At 37.0% G+C, this 20,593-nt stretch overlaps 2 protein-coding genes across 2 annotated transcripts in view; one reads left to right on the top strand and one right to left on the bottom strand.

The window, feature by feature from the left end:
- Window positions 1-2,018: 2,018 nt before the first annotated feature.
- On the bottom strand, window positions 2,019-3,828 carry LOC105058859 (HMG1/2-like protein). The gene is made up of 8 exons (XM_010941917.4): window positions 3,617-3,828; window positions 3,454-3,511; window positions 3,242-3,355; window positions 3,081-3,138; window positions 2,924-2,968; window positions 2,726-2,806; window positions 2,527-2,619; window positions 2,019-2,425 (listed from the first exon to the last, which is right to left on the bottom strand). Exons 2-8 carry the CDS (start codon window positions 3,501-3,503, stop codon window positions 2,405-2,407), a joined length of 462 nt encoding a protein of 153 aa, XP_010940219.1. The 5' UTR covers window positions 3,504-3,511; window positions 3,617-3,828; the 3' UTR covers window positions 2,019-2,404.
- Window positions 3,829-8,109: 4,281 nt separating this feature from the next.
- LOC105058857 (uncharacterized) overlaps window positions 8,110-20,593 on the top strand; it is a 30,425-nt gene continuing 17,941 nt past the window's right edge. Inside the window, exons 1-2 of the mRNA XM_073250202.1 lie at window positions 8,110-8,404; window positions 11,021-11,092. Of these exons, the coding sequence (XP_073106303.1) occupies window positions 8,295-8,404; window positions 11,021-11,092 (182 nt within the window). The 5' untranslated portion in view covers window positions 8,110-8,294. The remainder of the gene's footprint in view (window positions 8,405-11,020; window positions 11,093-20,593) is intronic.

Here is a 20,593-nt window from a genome sequence, read left to right as displayed (position 1 = left end):
AATATCAAAAAACTATTTTAACTTTACAAAAAAAATTTAAAATTTATTTAAAAAAACTATATTTTAATTTTTTAAAAAAATATTTTCTGATTAACATAAAAAAATTATTTTACTCTTCATAAATCACAAATCACTTTACCAATATGATTATCTAAATAATAAATAATTTTTTCTTAGAAACTCTATTTTCAAAAATTTTACTTCTAAAAACTTCCAAATTTCTACTGCTAACAACAATCTCAAATAATCCCAAATAAGACGAATAACCTAACCGGACCTACCCACGTTGAAATCATTGAATTTGTAATGAAATCATATTTAGATGCCTTTGCACACAACATTCACAAAGAGATGGCAGTGTTTGAGTCTCAGACTACATCGATGACATTCCCTATAACTCAAAAGGTTGCATTCCTCATCAGATTGCCAATAGTATTTTATAAAGTTGCGAATAATGCTAGAGATATCACCATCCACTATATACGAACAAAGTGCAACCACTACGAAAGGTGACCACCAGTTTATGATTCGATCAAAAGCTCGATAGAGTAAAATCCCATGTAACAAAACTTCCCAATTACATTTAAAAATAGTCATTACAGACCCTTTTATCTTATGGACCCTTCAAGCAGGGTTTATAACTTGGTTCAAAATAAACTTATCGACAGAATTCATGCATGACTGGACCAGATATGATTTCGTTACCATTTAACACCCATAGAACAAGTCCCCAAGATTCTTTAATTAACTTATTGATCTAGACTTAAAGCCATGTGCTCCAGTCCAGACATTTGCCACCTTTAACTGGTTAGCACACCTAGTGTATTTTCTTTGCTCAACTATCAACAGATGACTAAGCAATCAAAAGCATTCACAGTTGACAAAAAAGCCCATCTTCTAAACGACAGCCTGAAACTTGCAGCTCCTAAAATTTAGAAATGCTAACAGAAGGAGCCACAAGAGTGAAACCTGTTCACCCAAGATGGAGCAAGAAAAAAATTTACATAACACCAGCAACATTTAAAACGGAAATAAGCATAAAAGTAATCAGAATAGACATTAGCATCATGTAAAAGGTGAAGAATTTGGGCTGGTGATGGAACATAAACACTCACAATCAAAGCCCTGAGGACCTTGCCTCACCACCATGAAACAGCAAGCGACCAAGAAAAACTAGCATCTAACTTGGAAGCAAATACTTCTTTTTATTGATTTGACAAAGGGAACAGGAAAGAAAAGTTACCAAGTATCAAAAACCCCTTGTCTCCAACTCCTCAAATAGCCAACAACACCATGTACAGCAACCAATCGCTACCTTCCCTTCCCCCTATATCCCCTATATCCCGAAAACAGGCAAAAAATGGAAACCACGTAAAGAAATCAACACTGGGCTTCTTCTGAGGCCATGCAGTCATGTGCGTTGAAATAGATCTAACAGGTACACAATGCCACAAGGGGTACCAAATCATAAAGTTTCTTTAAAAAGATGCCTACAAGTCTAACGTCACACGAGTTGTGAACGATGCAGAGGTCACAACCAACAAAAATAAGTGTTGGTACATTTAGTTACCAAACGAAAAGTTTGCTATCAAACAAAAAAGGCCAATAGAAGTTCAGAAAACCACTTCTTTCTTCAAGGGAAGAGAAAAAACCACATTGCATTACCAGATTAGAGGAATTCAACCAAGAGTCATACACACCCACATATGATTAGCAAACGAATACTCAGAAACCATACAAGTGGTAAAGCCCCATTCAAACTCCAGGAGAATAATTTTTTCGACAAGTAATGCTTATAAAATATGAGTAAACTACATTCACAGAATCCTTTCTGATAAAGAGAAGAACCACGATATCTTTGAAATGATGACGGGAAACAAAGCAAAGTTAATAAACCAACAGAATCCATGGAACACCGCAAGGAATTATAGGCATTTTCCTACCCATGTCACCAAATTACTAACGAGTAAAAAGCTATTGTCACCTAAGCAGTATCAGATGATCCAAATAAAGCTCAATGCACCAAAAATTTAAATCTAGATAAGAAATTAACCACAAATATCAGAAGGGGAGCATAGAACCAGATAATGCATCAAAATCAGCTCCAGTTAGACGACATTAAGTACAAGGTGGTGATGGACAGCAGAGATGCAGCCGTCCTGCGTCCAGCCACATCTCTACAAAAGGGTATAGTTCCCCACGGTAACGAGTCGAATTCTGATTTCTACTTCTAGATCTTTTTCAAAGAGTAGAATTCTAATTTCTACTTCCAGATCTTTTTTTCTAATGAGTAAAAAAAGGGCGGCAAAAGGACGAAATTTAAGAGGGGAAAAGGGGGTAAACAGAAGAGAAGCTTTGATGCGCCATCCTTTGCTTCTCCTTCCACTATCGTCCACCCATTCATCTACTCATCTTCCTCCTCTTCCTGTACCCAACAAAAAAAAGGGGGGTACAAGTTAGGGGGAAAAATCAAAATATATTGCTTAATTAATTGAAACCTAGCAACAGAAAAAATCAATAACCCACCTCTTCGCTCCCTTCTTCGTCCTCATCGTTCACCTCAGACTTGGACTTGTCCGATTCTTCTTCCTCATCAGCTCTACTGTGTGGTCCCTCAGACTAATTCCCGAGAAAAAACGAATTAAACAACAAATTAACTTGGGGAAAACCAAAAATATCAAGTATTTTACGACAACAAATCAATCATGCGGATGTAGAAAGCAACCATTTTGTTATTGTAAGCGGCAATGTTCTTGGTATACTCTGACTTCAGCTTGTTCGCCTTCGCCACGTAAGGAGCCTTCTCCTGGAGTTGGAAATATATCCAACAAGAAGAAAAAAAAAGAAAGAAAAATTAGCAGAAAAAAATAAACTAATCTAATTTACGAGATCAATAAGGATGGAATTGGCGCAGAAAGCTCACAGCTTCAGACAGGGATTTCCACTTATCACCTCCAGCTTTGCCAACCTATTATTTCAAAATCGAATAAAATTCGACAAAAAAAAAAAAAAAAAAAATTGGAGTTAAGAAACGGAGATATCTGGAGAACAAGGAAAAGGACAGCAGATTTGATACTTACCACGGAGACTAGCTTGTTATTAGGGTTCTTCTCCTTGAACTGCTTCCTGAACTCCTCCCTGTCGTCAAAAACCCGAAGAGAAAGCATCAGAAGAGAAATTTCTTGAAAGAATAGATCCAGGCCTGGAAAAAGGCAAAGAGAAACAATAAATCGAAGCTCACATGAAGACAAAGAAGGCGCTGGGTGGCCTCTTCGGCTTGTTCGGGTCCTTGCCGGCCTTCGCCTTCTTAGCCGTTTTCGTCGCCTTCTCCACCCCCTTCCTCTTCGTCGAGAGCCTATTCACCAAAAATTAAACAAAAACGAATCCCAGACCTCCAAACTCCAGATCGGCAAACCTAGCAGACGATATAGAAGGGGAAGAGTACGTACGAACCTGGAATCGGCCTTTTTCGACGTGTCGGCCTTCGACTTCCCTCCTTTCATGTTGAAATCTACATAAAATTCGATCAGATCCGTGAGAAATCGTCGGAAAAAAGACCGAAAATCCACAAAACTGGACGGAAATCGATCGGAAAACAGCGGAAAGGGGGACTTACCTTAGGGTTAGGGTTTCGTCGCGCGAGGGCAGAAAGGTAAAGGGCAAGGAGAGAGAGAGGAGGGGTCGTTGTAAGTGGAGATGGGGTGAGTTGAGAAAGCGTGGTGCGTGCGAAGCAGGGGGATAAGAAGGGGAGGGAGAGGGGTGGGAGGTGCGGGGGCGTGGGGGGAAATCAAAACCCGATGGACGCAGGGCGAGACGAATTGGGAGTTTGGGCGGGATATGAATTTCTTCCGCCACGTCATCGATCCGCGTGATCGCCTCCCATTCGGCCCCTCTCCCTTTCCTCTCGTTACGTGTTCCCTTCTGTGCTTCCTTCTCGGCCTTGGCCCTCGCTCTTGCGGTCTTGGAATAAGGTGGGGCCACGTATCCCCCGGCCACCCCGGGCCCGCGCTGGATCTCTACCACGTGGCTGCTACTGGCACGTGAAATGAGCCCTAACGTTAGCTAAAGTTACCAATTTGTCGGCGCGGATAACTCTGGATTCTGGCCGTCGATTTGTGCAAGATTGGGAAAGGGAACATCGGATGGGTGGCGGCTCATAGGAATTAGCGTCGGTGGGCAGGTGGGTAGTGGGTACCTTTCGGTGGTCTTGATGGATGTAGGCGGAAGGTGGTGCAGTCTGGGTCCGGTTTGGCTGATCCGGGTCCAAGAATGTGGTTGGTTTTGGTGTTAGGATTTGATTATGGGGTGACCTGTCCATTTGGCTGGGATCTAGTCTTGATTTTAACCTAAGTGATCTGTATTTCTTAAGAAAAATATAAGTATTGCTGATTGAATGGCCTGATATAGAGCAGAGCATACGGAAAAATGATGTGGACTGATATTAGTAATCTTTCTGTTGCTTTTTAAGGACATTTATTTTTTATTTTTTTGGATATATTATATTAAATTTGTATAAACAATTGGTCTACAAAAAAATATATATATATTATTTAATTTTTTTAATATATTTTTTTGGAAACACATTGGATTAAATTACTATAATTTTATTTATTAAAAATAAAATATAAATATAATTTTATTTTTGAACATATTAAATTATTATTTTTTATGTTAATTAATAACTCCATCATCACCCTACTTCAACTCTAGTTATCTTGTATCAAAATACGACTTATTTGATTTTGCTTGGGTTGTTAGACTGTTTATTCTTAATTTTTTCCTCTAAATTTTCTACCGAAGTTAGGCAAAAAACTGATGTCCGATATAAACGAAAAAGTCAGTAACAAAGAATGGACAGCTGAGGAAATATGGGATTGAAAGATTGTGGAGATAAAATATGAGCTTAGCAATAGGACAAGATTTATTCTAATAGAGTTTCGGTATTTTTTATCAAAAAAAAAATAGGGCAAGATTTATTGAGGGGATGAATGCTGGAGTACTTGGCCGGCTTTTTTTTTATAAAATTTAATTATTAATCAGATGATTATTTGTAATTAGTTGTAGAGATTTTGTGAGAATTGGTTGTAAAACGCCGCACGTTTCATGCAGTACTAAAAAAATCCATGCAAGAAAGCATGGATCCATGGCCTAATAGATTGGAGGCATTCTAGTAAATAAAATGCTGATTAGATCAAAAGATGGCAGCTAATTAAATTAATTCGAGTTGAATTTCTCTATAAGAGTAGAACGTGCAGCTTGTGCTTGAGCTTGAAGTAGATGTGGGCTAATTTAAATCAAAAGGTTTTTATGAGCTACCTCCAAATGTAAAGTGAACCATGCTGCAAGACTAATAATGTGCTATCATGATTGAGGAACCTCTGGATCCACTCATATGTCAATGTCAAAAGGCCAAATTGTAGCTTGCACGCAAAGCGTTACAAGTTCCCTGATAATGGTTAACCATGCCAATATCAAGGCACCTGCACTGCCACGTTGACTATATGGCCACCATTTGACGTGTTAATATGCAATAAAATCTCCGAGAAAGATCTCGACTGTCGTTGACGTATTTCGTCACGTAAAATATTATCTATTTATAGATTTTATAATTTTATTTTTTAAAAAATATTTTATATAAAAAAAATTATAAATATAAATTTTTTTAACTCACAATCAATATAAAATTATTATTATTCTTCATATTATTAAAATCATAATAAATTAATATTTAAAATTAAAAAAAAAAAACACTTATGGCCCCATAAAAATTCTCCAAGTATGCGTGTAGGGTGCATGCCCCCTATTATTGCATTCCAATTACAAGTTAATCGATCATGATGGCAATTTGTGCCGTGCGATGGAACATATTGTACCTTGAGTTCATCGTAGCTCATGTAGTTTAGCATCTTGTCAATATTAAGGAAATCCACTCCCAACTTTTGACAAGTTTTGCCGACCTAACATAACCTTCCAGATCATTTACCTAATTCATGCCAACCTAGCTAAGTTAAGGTTGAGATCTAATGCCATGTTATCCCAACTTTTGCTACTGGAATCTAAGCCGATGATTTAAGGTCAATAATTGGCCGAGTTGTGGTGTTGTGATCAAAAGCAAAAATTCGGGTTTGGAAGATGGCCGAGGAATTTATTATACTGTCGATGGCAATTAGACTTAGGCTAGGACTAAATGTTGCTTGGCCAATTGGAAAATAGAAAATGAAAGTTTATTTTTTAGAGTTTGTTTGGTGTGGGGCTTTTCGATGATTAAGTTAATAAAATTTTAATAAAATAGTAGAAGATTTAGAAAGACAGAGTTTTCGTAGAGAGAACAAAAAAAAAAACATACACAAATATCCATTATTGTCCTCTTATATAGAAGGGGTTGGCATTTCATTACCAGATTGGTGAAATATACCTAAACCACTTGATGATGACTGTCCAATCGACATGTGGATAAGAATTAACCATTTTGATCATGCAGTAATAACTACTAAGTTATGCGCGCAGATAAATTTAATCATCTTGATTATATAATAGCGGTTGGTCAACCATAATATGTCATAATTATTGATGAGATTATAATCATATTCTTGATGGATATTAATCGCCTTTAATTGAACTTCAATCGGAGATACATGCCTCTTCTCTATTGCTCGATTCAAGCAGAATGGCACTTTGGCTACGCCAAAATAAGCACTGTAGACAAAACCGAGCTCCAATACCTTGACCTATAATGACATGAGGTCCACAAATATACACCATATCATCAGCTAATCTAACTGCATGTGTGCACAAGATACGAAGTATTATAACCTATGATTTGGCTATGAATGCATATACATGAAATGAACCTTGCTTGTAGATACTTTCAACAAAAAGTATATCTATATATATCAGCAATTAAAGAAGTTGGGGCAGAATTATCATCTCTTTAGTCGAGAGGGTGAATCCAGGGGAAACATAATTCTATCACTTTGACTTCAAGCAAACATTAAAAAGAAGCCATAGCTGGAATTCCCATTTCATTTGGATACATATTCCAGCAAACCAAGGATAAGATAGTTCTTTATGTGTTCCTATCATTCATAGACACCTGGCCAATCTCTAATATATGACTCATGAATAGCTAGAGAGTTAACCCAATCATAGGGACCTACTTTGCAATGCTCAAAAAGAGCCGCAAATCGAAATCACACATGAAATGGGAAAGCATTAAAGATGGTCGAAATGCGACAAACATACAATAATGCAAAGATGAACAATCCCCTGGCAATATGTAATTAAGCTTGCACTGTTCAAGACTTGATCAAATTTTCTATAAAACCTTACGAAGGAAGTAAATAGAGGTACGACCAATTAGCTCATCCATTACTAGATATAATCTACACATGCTCTATAAGAAAAATGAGTACTTCTCAAAGCAATCCATTTCATTACCAAAGAAAACTTAATATATCAAATCTCAAATATCAAAGTTCAGGCACAAGTATTTGCTACAAAGGGAAAAGACAGGACAATAAATGAATGTAGTTGTTCATGGATGTTGTAGACCCCGTTCAATAGTACGCTAAATCGAGCACATTCAAAGACGAGACGACACAATCCTGCCTTCATTAAATTGACTCATAAATGAGTCGGTCGGTCTTCAATGCCTTGGGTCACATAAAATAAGTAACAAGCTTGTTTAGCCAGGAAATAAGCAAAAATATTGAACATTTGAGCCAAGGAGCGGAAGTCACCGCACAATGGAGTCAGGAGTTGGACTGGGAGGTTTGGCGACGAACAAGAATTACTGGGTGTCGACGAGTTTCTTAAACTTTGATTATTTATATTTGGAGTAAAAAAAAATTTAAAATAAATTTTTAAAATTTTAAAAAATTATAATAGATCCAACAATCTATCTCCACTCTAACGATATTAATAAAAAATAAAATAACTAAAATACCTCAGCCATTTTTTTATTTCATTTTATTTTTAATTTTTTTTAAAACCATATTTATGATATTTGATAAAATTTAATTTCTCTTATGCCCTTCGCATCATAATGTTGTTTAATAGAGGTCGGCAGCTGGATCTTTCTGCATTTTTTTTTTTAAAGTTTTGAAGGTGGTTAGCAAATTTTTTTTTGGATCCAAATGTAAATTGGTCAAGCTGTCGCTTTAATTTTTCGTTTTTTTTTTTCTACTTTCCTCTAACCCGCCGTCCATCCGCCCAACGAGCCGCCGAGGGGATGTGAGCCGGTGGTTCCGCTCCTGTCGACCCGATACCGGATCCTCTCCCCCGTGGCGACAACGATGGGCGGCGCAACTCCCGGCGACGGCGACCCTCTCTCTCCCCTGTCTACGTCCTCCTCTTCATCGTTCTTCCGCAACTCCTCGACGGATTCGTCGAGTTCCTCAGAAAGGTAATCGGATCCCCAACGCTTCCACGAGTTTCTAGCAGATTTCTCTCTCTCTCTGCGTTGAATTATTTTACTCCGGTCAATTACTGCGTTGCCTCGACCCTTTTCCTTGGAAAATTGGCTCCCCAGGAGCTTAATTTGATGCTTTTAGTGCGTTGTCTCGTCATTTTTACTCCAGTCAATTACTGCGTTGTCTCGTCATTTTTTTTTTTCTAAGACAGCTTTAGATCTGCAGACTGGGTCCTTGGAATGGCTTCTCTTGTTGTTCCTGTTAAAAAAACCCAATGGCTTGTAATCTGATCTATGTTTTGGAATTTTAGCATGAAACCATGATGAAGCGTGTATTCTTTTGGCTTCTGAATCTAGTTGTAGTCTTCGCAGATGTGTAAAGTTGCTTAGATAAGGTTTTAGGCATGTTAGAGGTGTATATAACAATTAAAACTGGGAATGTTGAGCTTAATTGTATCTGTATTGGATTGGATGGCTCGGTTGAAAAATACTTGTTGATTATAGGTTTGTGGCATCTCGGCATCTTAGTGGAAAGGTTGGAATCACTGATCGGGGAATTCGTTTGTGGTTTGTGTCTCACTGATAAGTTGAAATAGCAATCAAATTTTGTCAGAACATTTTTTCCGAGATACTTTATAGTCTTTACTGGTATAGAGATTCAATGAATGGATAGTGTATGGAAATGCATATTGATGTGTTCACCTGGTGTTATTAGTCTTCCTGTATAAAAGGAAACCTCCCTGAGATATTCAAGGCCTTAGGTTTGTAGCATATTTTCAGGTATAGGGGAGATTATCTTTAAGATTTTAAAATCTTCACTCATTGACATGTAAGTAAGAGAGCAATGGCTATCTGAAATGCCAGACTCTTTAATCTTCTTATTCTTCTTAGGGGGTGCTGGGTTGGGGGGATTGGGGGTCTGGAATCGAAATGGGAATGGGTGACTCCCATTCCAATCATTTGGTTGGGAGGAGTCCATTGTGATTCCGATTCCAAGGTGGAATGGGAATGGTCCAATCTATATAGGATTCAATCCCTACTCTCCTTTACGGATTCAAATTTTCATTACAATTTCGATTCCAATTTCGGTCACGAACCAAGCGCTTCGAGGGATTTGGCCATTCTAATTCTGATTTCAAACCATTCTGATTTTCATTCCGATTCCAATCGCGAAACAAGCCACCCCCTTAGAGTAAAAGGTGTGCTAGTAATCTAATAAAATAAAAGATGCTTTTGAGTTGTTTTCCTTCCGGGTAACATCATATTTTAATATCTCAAATTAATATGTCATTTTATCTTTTTTTACTTTTTTCCACTATAAACTGGAGCATATGGGGTATAGCCATAACATAATTAACTAGTTTTGTCTCAGACATTTCATTTTGCTTTTGAAATTCTTAACCTCCATTTATGCAAGGAAGAAGCTTTTTGCATTCCTCACAACAAATAACTTCCATCCATGTTTAATTAAATCTTCCTCACTCTTTGTTAGTGATTTGAAACAATTAGGAGTCTCTCTTAAAGTTTTAAATATTCAATGAGCGTGATCTTCTTATTCTCCTGGGTCTTTTATAGTCATGAATTCAATTTGTTTGGCTGATAGAGAAAAAAAGAAACTTAATTCCATATTTGATCTCAAATCCCAGCTATTGTCCCTTCAAGCAGGCACTCTAATATTGCCGACATTTTTCAAATAAAGTATTAGTATATGAATTCATCTTTTTGTTGATTTTTCTATCTTTTCTCGAATGGTGCAACATGAATTTGAGACCCTCATTTGTTATGCTCATCTGCAGCCTTTGTTGCTTGCATTTGATCGTTTGAAGTATCTCATATGATTTGTCCTAAGCTTGTTCTTCATGGGCCATCTTCTAAGTTTGTTCTAGTGCGCTCAATTGAATGCAAGTTTGTCCCCCATGTGTCAATGCCCATCCAACTCAATATTCTCATTTTCTCTATCCTTATATAGTTGGCCTTTACAATGACCAACATCAATATCTACTTAACAAAGCTAGTCTTGCACTTGTTGCAAAACTTCTCCTTGCAAAGCTTAATGAAGGACAAGATTATATGACTTTGCTAAAGGACATCTTCACTTCGTCTACATTGCTGTAAATTCATATAACATTTTTCTGTCACTCTGACTTTTTAATTATTGAGGGTCTGTCAATGCCTTTTGAGTGGGCTGGCCTGAATCCATAAGGAGAAAAAAAATGTTATATTTGGAAAAAGATCTGATGCTGAGGTCTTTTTTGAGATTTTGTTGAGCATTTCCCTACTAAAAGTCTTCTGATTTTCTTTTCGGTGAGGGTTGAGGAGCAATGAAGAAGTTCAACTGCAACAAGAAATCAAGCAATTTTTAAAAGAGGCAGGCAAATTATCGATGTGGGTGATTAATCTCTCTAAGAATGTCATTGTGTTACACTTTATGAGATTAATGAGCATAAAATTTGATTATGATCCTTGTTTATTAACCCTCTCTATATATCTTGGATGTCAAATTAGATAATGAACATCCATTATTTTGCATTTTCATCAGGCTTCATTAATAATGCATCGCATATATATTGTGAGGAGATGCATTCCTGTGGTTTTGTTTGTGATTTGTAGGCCCTCCGCATTTACACTTGGGAGGCAAAACTTAGATGGACAGCTGCAGCTAAAGAGAAGGAGCTATCTAAAGTATGTGAATTAGAACTTTGTTGTTTTTTAAATGGTTGATACGTTTGGAGAAAGGAAAATATGTTGTTGGTAGAATTATGAAGTCATAATGAAGTGATTATTGTAATTTGCTTAAGTATGTTTTTTACGCACTCTATGGTTTGATCCTTGACTTTTTGCACTTGGAAGGGGCATACAAGTTGGCATGCATCATTCATTGTTTTTTTTTTTGGTAAAATCATACATTGTTAGTTGGTGGTGGCATGATGGGAAATTCTTATTGGGTCCATTTGGACTATTCAACCTTTTGTGCAAGCTGTTGCAATTATTGTCTTAAACTATAGTAACATCAAAATCTTATGACTATGTAAATGTGATCAGTCTAATTTGGGTTATAGACATTTTATTTCTATGATTGCTATGTTCTCTATGCAAACAGAAGCGACTTTATTACCAGTCAAGAATCATAATTTTCAATGATTGTGACATGTCAAGAGTCCTTTACTTCTGCATAGGTCCACGATAGCATGAATACTTAAATGCATTTTTGTAGTTTGTGTTGGTAGTACATCACCATGTGGCTTCATTTAGCTCATAATCTGTTTATCCTTTTAGAATCATGAATTCTAGACTAGATAATTTAAAGAATAAACTTGTAGTTAATTAATTATAATAACTAATATGGCTGCGAAGTGAAGCTGCATCTGTTTTTTGTTACATTCCATTTTTTTACATATATACACTTTATAACTACTATTTTTATGTAGTTTTTTCAGATTTTTGAACATGGTGGTTTAGCAATGCCTTTTCCATGATATGTCTCTTTGGAAACATCTTATAGAAACAAAGTTGATTTGGTTTTCTAAAAAATTAGGAAATCAAAACAGGTGTGAGACATCATGGCATGGGGAATGGCATGGAAAACAATTTGACATCTCCATTAATTCTGACGATATATTTCTGTGACTGTTTATATTGCACATGACTTTCAGATCCTTGGGGTGTAATAATATATTCAGGCAAAAATTGCTTCTGCATCCTTCTACATGCTACATGTGGGAGAAAAAGACCAGCTGGTATTCATCTTTCTGTTCATTACGGCGGTTAGATGTATTTCGATGTATTTTGTATTTGGGTAAGAGATCGAGGCTCCAGCAAGAGTGATCTCTCTAGAAATTCCAAAGTAAGTGAAATTTATACTTGTTCAAAGACAAATCCTCAACATCATATGAAGTCATATAAGTAGATGATGAATTTGCCAATATTCTTCATGGAGGTTAAGTTCGTCAATGTTTATTGGTTGGAAGAATATTACCAATTTCCTATATAGTAAGATACACCTAAATTGGGACAAATGCCACTGCATATTGATTCCGTAAAGATTGATTTGGTGTCTCTCTTTGAAATCTGTGCCCTTTTTGTGTCAGAGTTTTGACAGATGAGAATGGGATGATTTGCTCGTCTTCCCAGGTCTTATAGTTGACAACATAACAAATTAAGTGGAGGCGTACACATTAAAGAATAAGTAAACATTGATGAGCAGCCAGCTTATGTTACTATATTATGAATGGTGATTTTAAGTGCATCTGTTGAGCATAAACCTCAGACACAAATATGAACCTGTGGGCAAAATGAATGCTCTTGCAGCCTCCTCTGAAGACATGCTCACATGTTTGCTAGTGCCAAGAAGATGGCAGGTCTTCATGCTGTGGTCAGGCTGAGGGGAGAGAAAATGGTTGGCAGTACCTTATTTACACTTTGTAATTACATCCCATTCCATCCTTGTGGAAATTCTCTCTGTTAACTTTATAATTTCTCATCAAGCATAATGTTACTTTAGTGGGCATTGAAAGGTGATAACATAGTATTTGTTAGTTTAAACATTTCCAAATGTAATTCAGAATTTTGTAAATAAATAATTGTGCAGGATCGACTAACCACATGAACAACATATTTTTCATATGATGGATATGGGTTACCTTATAGAGATTTCACACTTATAAAATCCTCCAAAGTTCACATACGGTGCTCTTGACCCTTTATATCTGGAGAAGAAGTGATGGTTTCTAAAAAATAAAAGATTCTACATTCATGTCTTATGGATTGCTTAAACCCTTTATATAGCTTTTTAAAAGCTTTTATAATTTCTAAACCTTTAGTAAGGTCATGAAATTCTTAATCAATTTCTAGAGTTCTCATAATTCCTAAATATTTAATAAGATCATAATAATATGAAATTCCAATGTCTTATCTCATTTATATAGGTTAGAATAAGAACATATAGTATGAGACCCTTTTGGACTCTTCCTCTAGTAAATTTGTCCCCCTCAATTGAACACTTATAATCATATCCATCGTTAAATTATAATCACACCCAAAGGATTAGAGATTTATTTGTGATATCATTTTTATAATTACTTATATATTAGTCTTTTCATCAATTAATATTTCATACAAGCTAATAGGGTTAAATCACCAATGATATTGTCAATCCTTAACTTATATGTGCATCTTTTTAAATAAATAGATAATTAAAATAATTTAAAAATTTTAATTTAAAAATATATATCATATATATTTATCATATATATAAAATATAAATAATTTTTAAAATTGATTGGTCAGATTTTTATTTAATATATAAGAGGCACAATCTAGTATATTCTTTCCTACCATACGAATGATGGATCCCTTATTGGATGACTACAAATCCTCATGTATTCATTATATAGTATAATATATCTATATATAGTCTCTTATTAAGCATCACTAGTTGACAATATTAAAAATACACAAATTATATATAAGGTTTAATAATATCCTTAGCCATAAGGACTTTCTATATACTATGATTAGAATAACTCTTTCTTAATGATAATGTTAGGTTTAAGAGTGTATTAGTGGTCCAATTCAATATTTGTCTCCGACATATATCTATAGTATTACTAAGAATCTACACTTTAGTGATTGAGACGCATCACTCTTTCATAAATAGTAATATAACATACAGCAATCAATAATGAGCGTACTGTTCTAACTAGACTCATAGGTCGTGAATATATTTAATATTAAGATAAATTACAAAAAAAAATTTGAGGTTTGTCTTTATTACATTTTATCCAAGATTTTGAAAAATGTATACTTAGCCCCTCAAGATACGTCGGCATTAGTTAAGAAGTTATACAATTATAAAAAGATCAAATTGCCCTCTGTATTTTTTAACAAGGGCTTTGGAGTGGTCTGGGACTTCGGGACCACCGTTGTTCGGGGGGAGAACTCAGGGAGAGGGCGTCGATTTGGTGAGGAGGGAGAGGGGGGTGTGGGGGTAGCAGTGCTGGTAGCGGTGGTGGTGCCATCGACGGCGAGGGTGAGGGGAGGGATATGGTAGGAGGAGGAGGTACTGGCGGCATGCTTGCGGGGGGTGGGAAAGGATGGAGATGGGAGTGGGAACGGTGGCGTATGCGACGATAGGGCCGGCAGTAAAGGAGGAAGGAGGAGGCATCGAGCAGATGGTGCTCACAGACGTCTGCTTGGTGTTCGCCATCGGTCTTCTTACCCGCATTATTGTCGCCATCACCACCAAGAACTATCTTCTCCTTGATCCCCTTCTCTCCCGCTGGCCCACTGTGGTAGGAGGAGGAGGTGCCGGCGGCATACTTATGGGGGTTGGGGAAAGGATGGATATAAGAGTGGGAACAGCAGCGGACGCGACGGTAGTGGCAACATCAAAAGAGGAGGGAGGAGGCGTTGAGCAGATAGTGCTCGTAGGCATCTGCTCAGTGTTCGCCATCAATTTTCTCGCCTGCATCACCATCGCCGCTGTTGTCACTACTAAGAACCGCCCTCTCCTTGACCCCTTCTTTCCTGCTTGCCCATCTTCGTCCCCCTGGTCCTCCCTTTTCTCGATTACCCCACACTCCCCTTGGGTCTCGAGAACTCTAAGGACCTCCATCCCACCTTCTTTCGATCCTTCGTCCACGCCCTCGTTGGCCTCATGACCCCCTCCTCTATTGGGCACGATCCACTCCCCACCCCCTACAGCCATCCATCTAATGGCTGGATGGGTGTCCAGATGATTTGGTGGTGCTAGTGTGCTTCGAGAGCCAGCAGATTTTGGCACCACGACAGGCAAAGTGCTGGCAGCGAGGCGAGAGCAGGGGAGGGGGGCCAAAATTTAATATTAATAAAAGGGAAGGTTTCACATTTTTTTTAAACACTTTATTTAAGGTTATTTTTGTTATTTCAAAAATTTATAATAATGTGAAAATGAGATTCAAGTTAATATTAACGGACTAGCTAATGGCAAGAGTTGGACTGTTAGAATTGACTAAAATGTTAAGGGTATAACTATATGTTTTGAAATTACTGATTGTACTTATAATTTTGATCTATTCTCAGAGAATTTTTTATAATTTATCCTTAATATTATAAAGAATATAGAGTATCATGTCTTTCTATCATGATCCCTATTATCAATATGAATTCCATACGATGTAGCACAAGGGTGGATTATGTTATCAAATATAACATCCAAGCAATATCCACGAAATATATATATAATAAAATAAAAAAATATTTATTATCAAAAATAAAATTTATTGATTTTGTAGGGCATATAATTTTTTCAGTATTGTTTTTGATAAATTTTCAGCACTATCCCTAAGGTTGCAAATGGGTCGGGTCAACCCGTGACCCGACCTAGCCCAACCCGCTTAGATCCAATCCAACTTATTTTAAAGGACCCACAAGATCGGGTCAGATTCTAAAATTGGATCCGTTCGATATTCAGGATCGAGACTGAAGTTATTGGATTCGGATCCGATCCTATCCGAATTCAAAATTGACTCTAACATGTAAACTATAGAACAAATAAAGTGGGATTAGAATTCTAAATACTCTCATAGTATTGTTATTTTTCATACAGTTTTACTCAATTTAACTATGAGATTTTGAAAAATTATTTATAAATTAATAATTAAATAAAATAATATTTTTTTTTGTCATAAACTTCGTATATGTTGGCTTATCATACGAATAAAATCCGATCAGAATTTGGAATCAAGTCGGATTCAAAATTTTTAGATTGAAATCGGATTATATATAGATCCAATCCAACCCAAATGATCAAATGAGATAGATTTTTTGATTATAAATTTGATTCGATCCGATCTAATTTTTAATTGAATTGAGTCTGAATCTAATATTAAAATTTGATAAAAAAATTGAATCAAATCGAGATCACTCATGATCTGATCCAATTCAATCCATTTGCACTCCTAGCTATCCCCCTCCCCTTTCTTCCCCGTCCTATAATTAATATGCCAGGAATTCTTCCATTCAAGTCAAAGAAGTCTTGTCATTTCACAATGACATTTCTATGTCTTGAAGTCGTGTGAACTGTTTGCCTTCTAGCTAATCTAACCTATTTCTCTTATGTCTCATTTTATTCTCTGCCTCCATTTTCCATTGATTTGACAAAAGATTGATTTTTCATCCGATCAAATTTTAATTTATTTGTATGTTGTAATATTGTGCTTCTGGGAGAGAGAGAATTTGATATCTGGTGGTTATCCCAACTATTGTTGATATGGTAGTTCAATATTTTATTATGGAGGAAGAGAGGCATAGATCTCAAGTCTATTTGTCCGATTTACGGCACAAGGGATGAAATCATCAAGCACATCTTTTTTCTGTGTTGGAGAGCTACGTAGGTTTGGCACCTAATGAGTCCTCCTAAACGGAGATTTCGATTCAGACATTTCTAGATTTGCTAACATGATGTGCCGGAGCTGCTGTGATGAGGATGGTTGGCATTCAAGCAGCTTATATTGTCCATCAGATTGGGTTGTCCAAAAATAGTCGGATGTTTTAGGTTAGGAGATGTCTGCTAAAATTCATTCTAGAGAGTCTTATTTTTGACAGTTGAGATGATTGATGTGATTTTGAGATATTTAGAGACTTAGGACTCTCACTTTGCTTATGCAGTGATCCATTCGTTATTTATCGCTTTGGAGCCTCCTCTTCCAATGTATCTTAAAGTTAACTTTGATAGTAGTGTTAGAGGCAAAAGTGAAGGTGCTAACTTCATGATCCACGATCCTACTTTCAGACTTGTAGCAGTTGGGGACAATTACCTCTTTAAACCCTCAGTTCCTACTACAAAATTTTAAGCTACATTAGTAGGGATCACTTATGCACGTCAGACCCTACATACTGACTATCTAGTTATTGAGAGTGACTCGACCACGATCATGACTTGGAATTAGGGGTGTGCGAGGCGATGCCGTCCATCCCCTTGTGCACTACATATTGACTTTACTGATCGGCTTTGTGGATCTCGTTCTTAGACGCATCTTCCGGAAGGTGGATATGGTAGTTGTATGGGTGGCTGCTTTTGTCGCAGAGCATTTTGGACCGTTATTTTGGATTGAGATGAGGGAGATCTCTAGATCATTCAGGAATATTTTTTTTCTGATTCTTCTGAATGTATTTACACAAGAATTGTATAAATTATCTATCATATTAAAAAAAAAATTATTATAAAAAAATAATAATCAAAGTAGAAAGTTGATTTTTTTTATCATTTTGATTTCAATTTTTTTATTTTTATGGGATGATATTGTTGCGGCCAATCTCCTGTTGCATCCGTTGTCAGAGAAGAGTACCTGCAAAAGAAGTTCGCACTGATCGGAGTTGTGTCTGACAGGGATCCTCCGATGCTTAAGTCAGTGAAGAGTGGTGAACAGCAAATAAAATTTTTAGAAAGACAGAGTATCAGTACAGAAGTATCTTACCAATACCATTCATTTACCTCCCTTTTATAAGTGATTCAGATGTAACTGTCGAGCACGTGGTCCAGCTTTTTATAGCACTAAGGGATAGTTATCCTGATTATCGATCCATAATCATAGAGTTAGTGGACAGTTTATGTCCACTAATGATCGTGGCATGTAGTTATTACCCATGATTATAGTATCGTATTTATATTTTGACGGTCGGTCATTTGACAGTCGGTCATGAAGATGGTCAGTCGCCATGAAGATGGTTGGTCAGCCATGACATGAAGATGGTCAGTCGGTCATGAAGATGATCCATCGATCATGACATGAAGATGGTCAGTCGGTCATAAAAATGGTCAGTCGGTCATGATATGAAGATGATCAGTCAGTAATAATATGAAGATGGTGAGTCGGTCATGAAGACGGTCAGTCCGCCATGAATATGATCCATTAGCCATGATATGAAGATGGTCGGTTGGCCATGAAGACGGTTAGTCGGTCATGAAGACGGTCAGTCGATCATGACATGAAGATGGTCAGTCAGATATGAAGACGATCAATTGGCTATGACATGAAGATGGTCGGTCGGTCATGACATGAATATGGTCAGTCGGTCATGACATGAAGATGGTCGGTCGGTCATGACATGAAAATGGTCGGTCGGCCATAAAGATGGTCAGTCGGCCATGAAGATGGTCAGTCGGCTATGAAGATGTTGCTTTAGCCATGATGACTCAAGTTCAGCTATGATGACTCTGCTTTGGTCAGATAACTCTGATTCAGTCATGATGACTTTATTTCGATCAGATGACTCTCATGAGAGCTGAATTTTGAAAGTTTTTTCTTTTCAGAACCTTTTCTCTTGAGATCTCTTGGCTCTTCTTATATAGGTATGGAATAAAAGCCAATCTCGAATATGGGAGCCAACATAGAATCGAAGGGAGCAAATCCGATTATCCCAACAGTTGCCCCCCACTTCCAAGTCCAAGGTGGCTTGACGTGTTGGACGATGGGAGTCAGCGTATCTTCTGCCATGATTTCGAATCCTGATTCTGTGGTCATTTCAATTGATAATGAAAAAAAATTTTGTTTTGTTACCGAACCTTAGTCCAATTTTGTAGTCTTCAGTTTGTAGTGAAAAAATTTTTCTCTGTGTTGTCTCTTTGAATATGATTATCATTTGTCATAGATAATTATTGAATATTTTCTGACTGATCGGAGTTGAGTTGGTATATTTTTTCGTCTGATCGTAGTCGAGTCGGCATATTGTTCCATCCGACTGTAATCGAGTTGGCATGTTGTTCTGTCCGACCATAGTCGAATTGGCATATTGTTCCGATCGATCATAGTCGAATTGGCATGTTGTTCCGATCGATCATAGTCGAATCGGCATATTGTTCCGTCTGACCGTAGTCGAGTCGGCATGTTATTCTATCCGACTGTAGTCGAGTTGGCATATTATTCCGTCCGATCGTAGTCGAATCGGTATGTTGTTTCGATCAATCATAGTCGAATCGACATATTATTCCGCTCGATCGTAGTCGAGTTGATATGTTATTCCATCCGACCGTAGTCGAATCGGCATGTTGTTCCAACCGACTATAGTCGAATCGGCATGTTGTTCTATTCGACCGTAGTCGAATCGGCATGTTGTTTCGATCGATCATAGTCGAGTCGGCATATTATTCTGTCTGACCATAGTCGAGTTGGTATGTTATTCCGTCCGACCGTAGTCGACTCGACATATTGTTATGATCGATCATAATCAAATCGGTATATTGTTCTGTCTGACCGTAGTCGAGTCGGTATATTATTCTATTCGATCGTAGTCAAGTCAGCATATTGTTTCATCCGACCGTAATCGAGTCAGCATATTATTCCGCTCGATCGTAGTCGAGTCGGTATATTGTTCCATCTGATCGTAGTCGAATCGGATTGTTCCATCATAAAAGAATATTATTATAGATTATTCCGTTGATCCAAAATATGATCGTAAGCCATTCCATTGTAGAGGAGTATAGTCATATTGTTAGATGTATGTCCTAGAAGTCAATATGGCTGACATATTGTAATAAATCTAAGACATAATTTTATACTTAATATATTAATTTGATCAATAAAAAGATAAGTTTATTTTTCATTCAAATGTGATGTGTCCTTGAATCGTCCATAGAATTAACTTTCAATACATATTCTCAAAGAATTGAGAATTAGAGACATGTATTTAATTTTTAAATATTTTCGACCATAAAATCATCATGAGGACAGTGATCGATCCAGATAGATCGATGTATAGATCGCTTCCTTCGGGATAGATAAGTCTCTAGTCTACAGTGTATAGACACTGGACGATGAGTGTAGGTAGTTATTAGAAAATAACTAGTACTGAGCATGACCATTCGAGAGATCACTTAGATTTCTATCTGATCATCAGTGATTGTTTCGATGTTGCAGTTGTGTGAATGGTCATTTGATCTGAGATGGTACTACTGCTCGTAGTGAGGCTACTGGAGTTTGACTGACATATGAATATAGATCTCAATAAGCCTTTATAGTGGATGTTGGCGACAGTTGATCCACTGTAGGAGTAAGGTACGCATCAAGATGGGATCTATCGACCTTGATAGAAAGGAGTAGTCATATAAATTTGAGAGGTTAAGTCTGAGAGTCTGTGGCCACAATAGTGTGATCGATGGAAAAGAGTTTTCATAAAAATCATAATTGGACTTGAGCTGATCGAATC

The sequence above is a fragment of the Elaeis guineensis genome, chromosome 16, assembly GCF_000442705.2.
Source record: "Elaeis guineensis isolate ETL-2024a chromosome 16, EG11, whole genome shotgun sequence".
NCBI classification, from domain to species: domain Eukaryota; kingdom Viridiplantae; phylum Streptophyta; class Magnoliopsida; order Arecales; family Arecaceae; genus Elaeis; species Elaeis guineensis.
The sequence above is the reverse complement of the archived record's forward strand: the minus strand, read 5'-3'. Positions and strand labels throughout refer to the sequence as shown.

Coding starts and splice junctions, on each gene's coding strand:
- LOC105058859 (XM_010941917.4), bottom strand. CDS start 3,503: ATGAAAGGAGGGAAGTCGAAGGCCGACACGTCGAAAAAGGCCGATTCC. Junction 3,139..3,241: donor AGCGCCTTCTTTGTCTTCAT/GTGAGCTTCGAT, acceptor TTTTGACGACAG/GGAGGAGTTCAGGAAGCAGT. Junction 2,426..2,526: donor ACGAAGAAGGGAGCGAAGAG/GTGGGTTATTGA, acceptor TGTTGGGTACAG/GAAGAGGAGGAAGATGAGTA.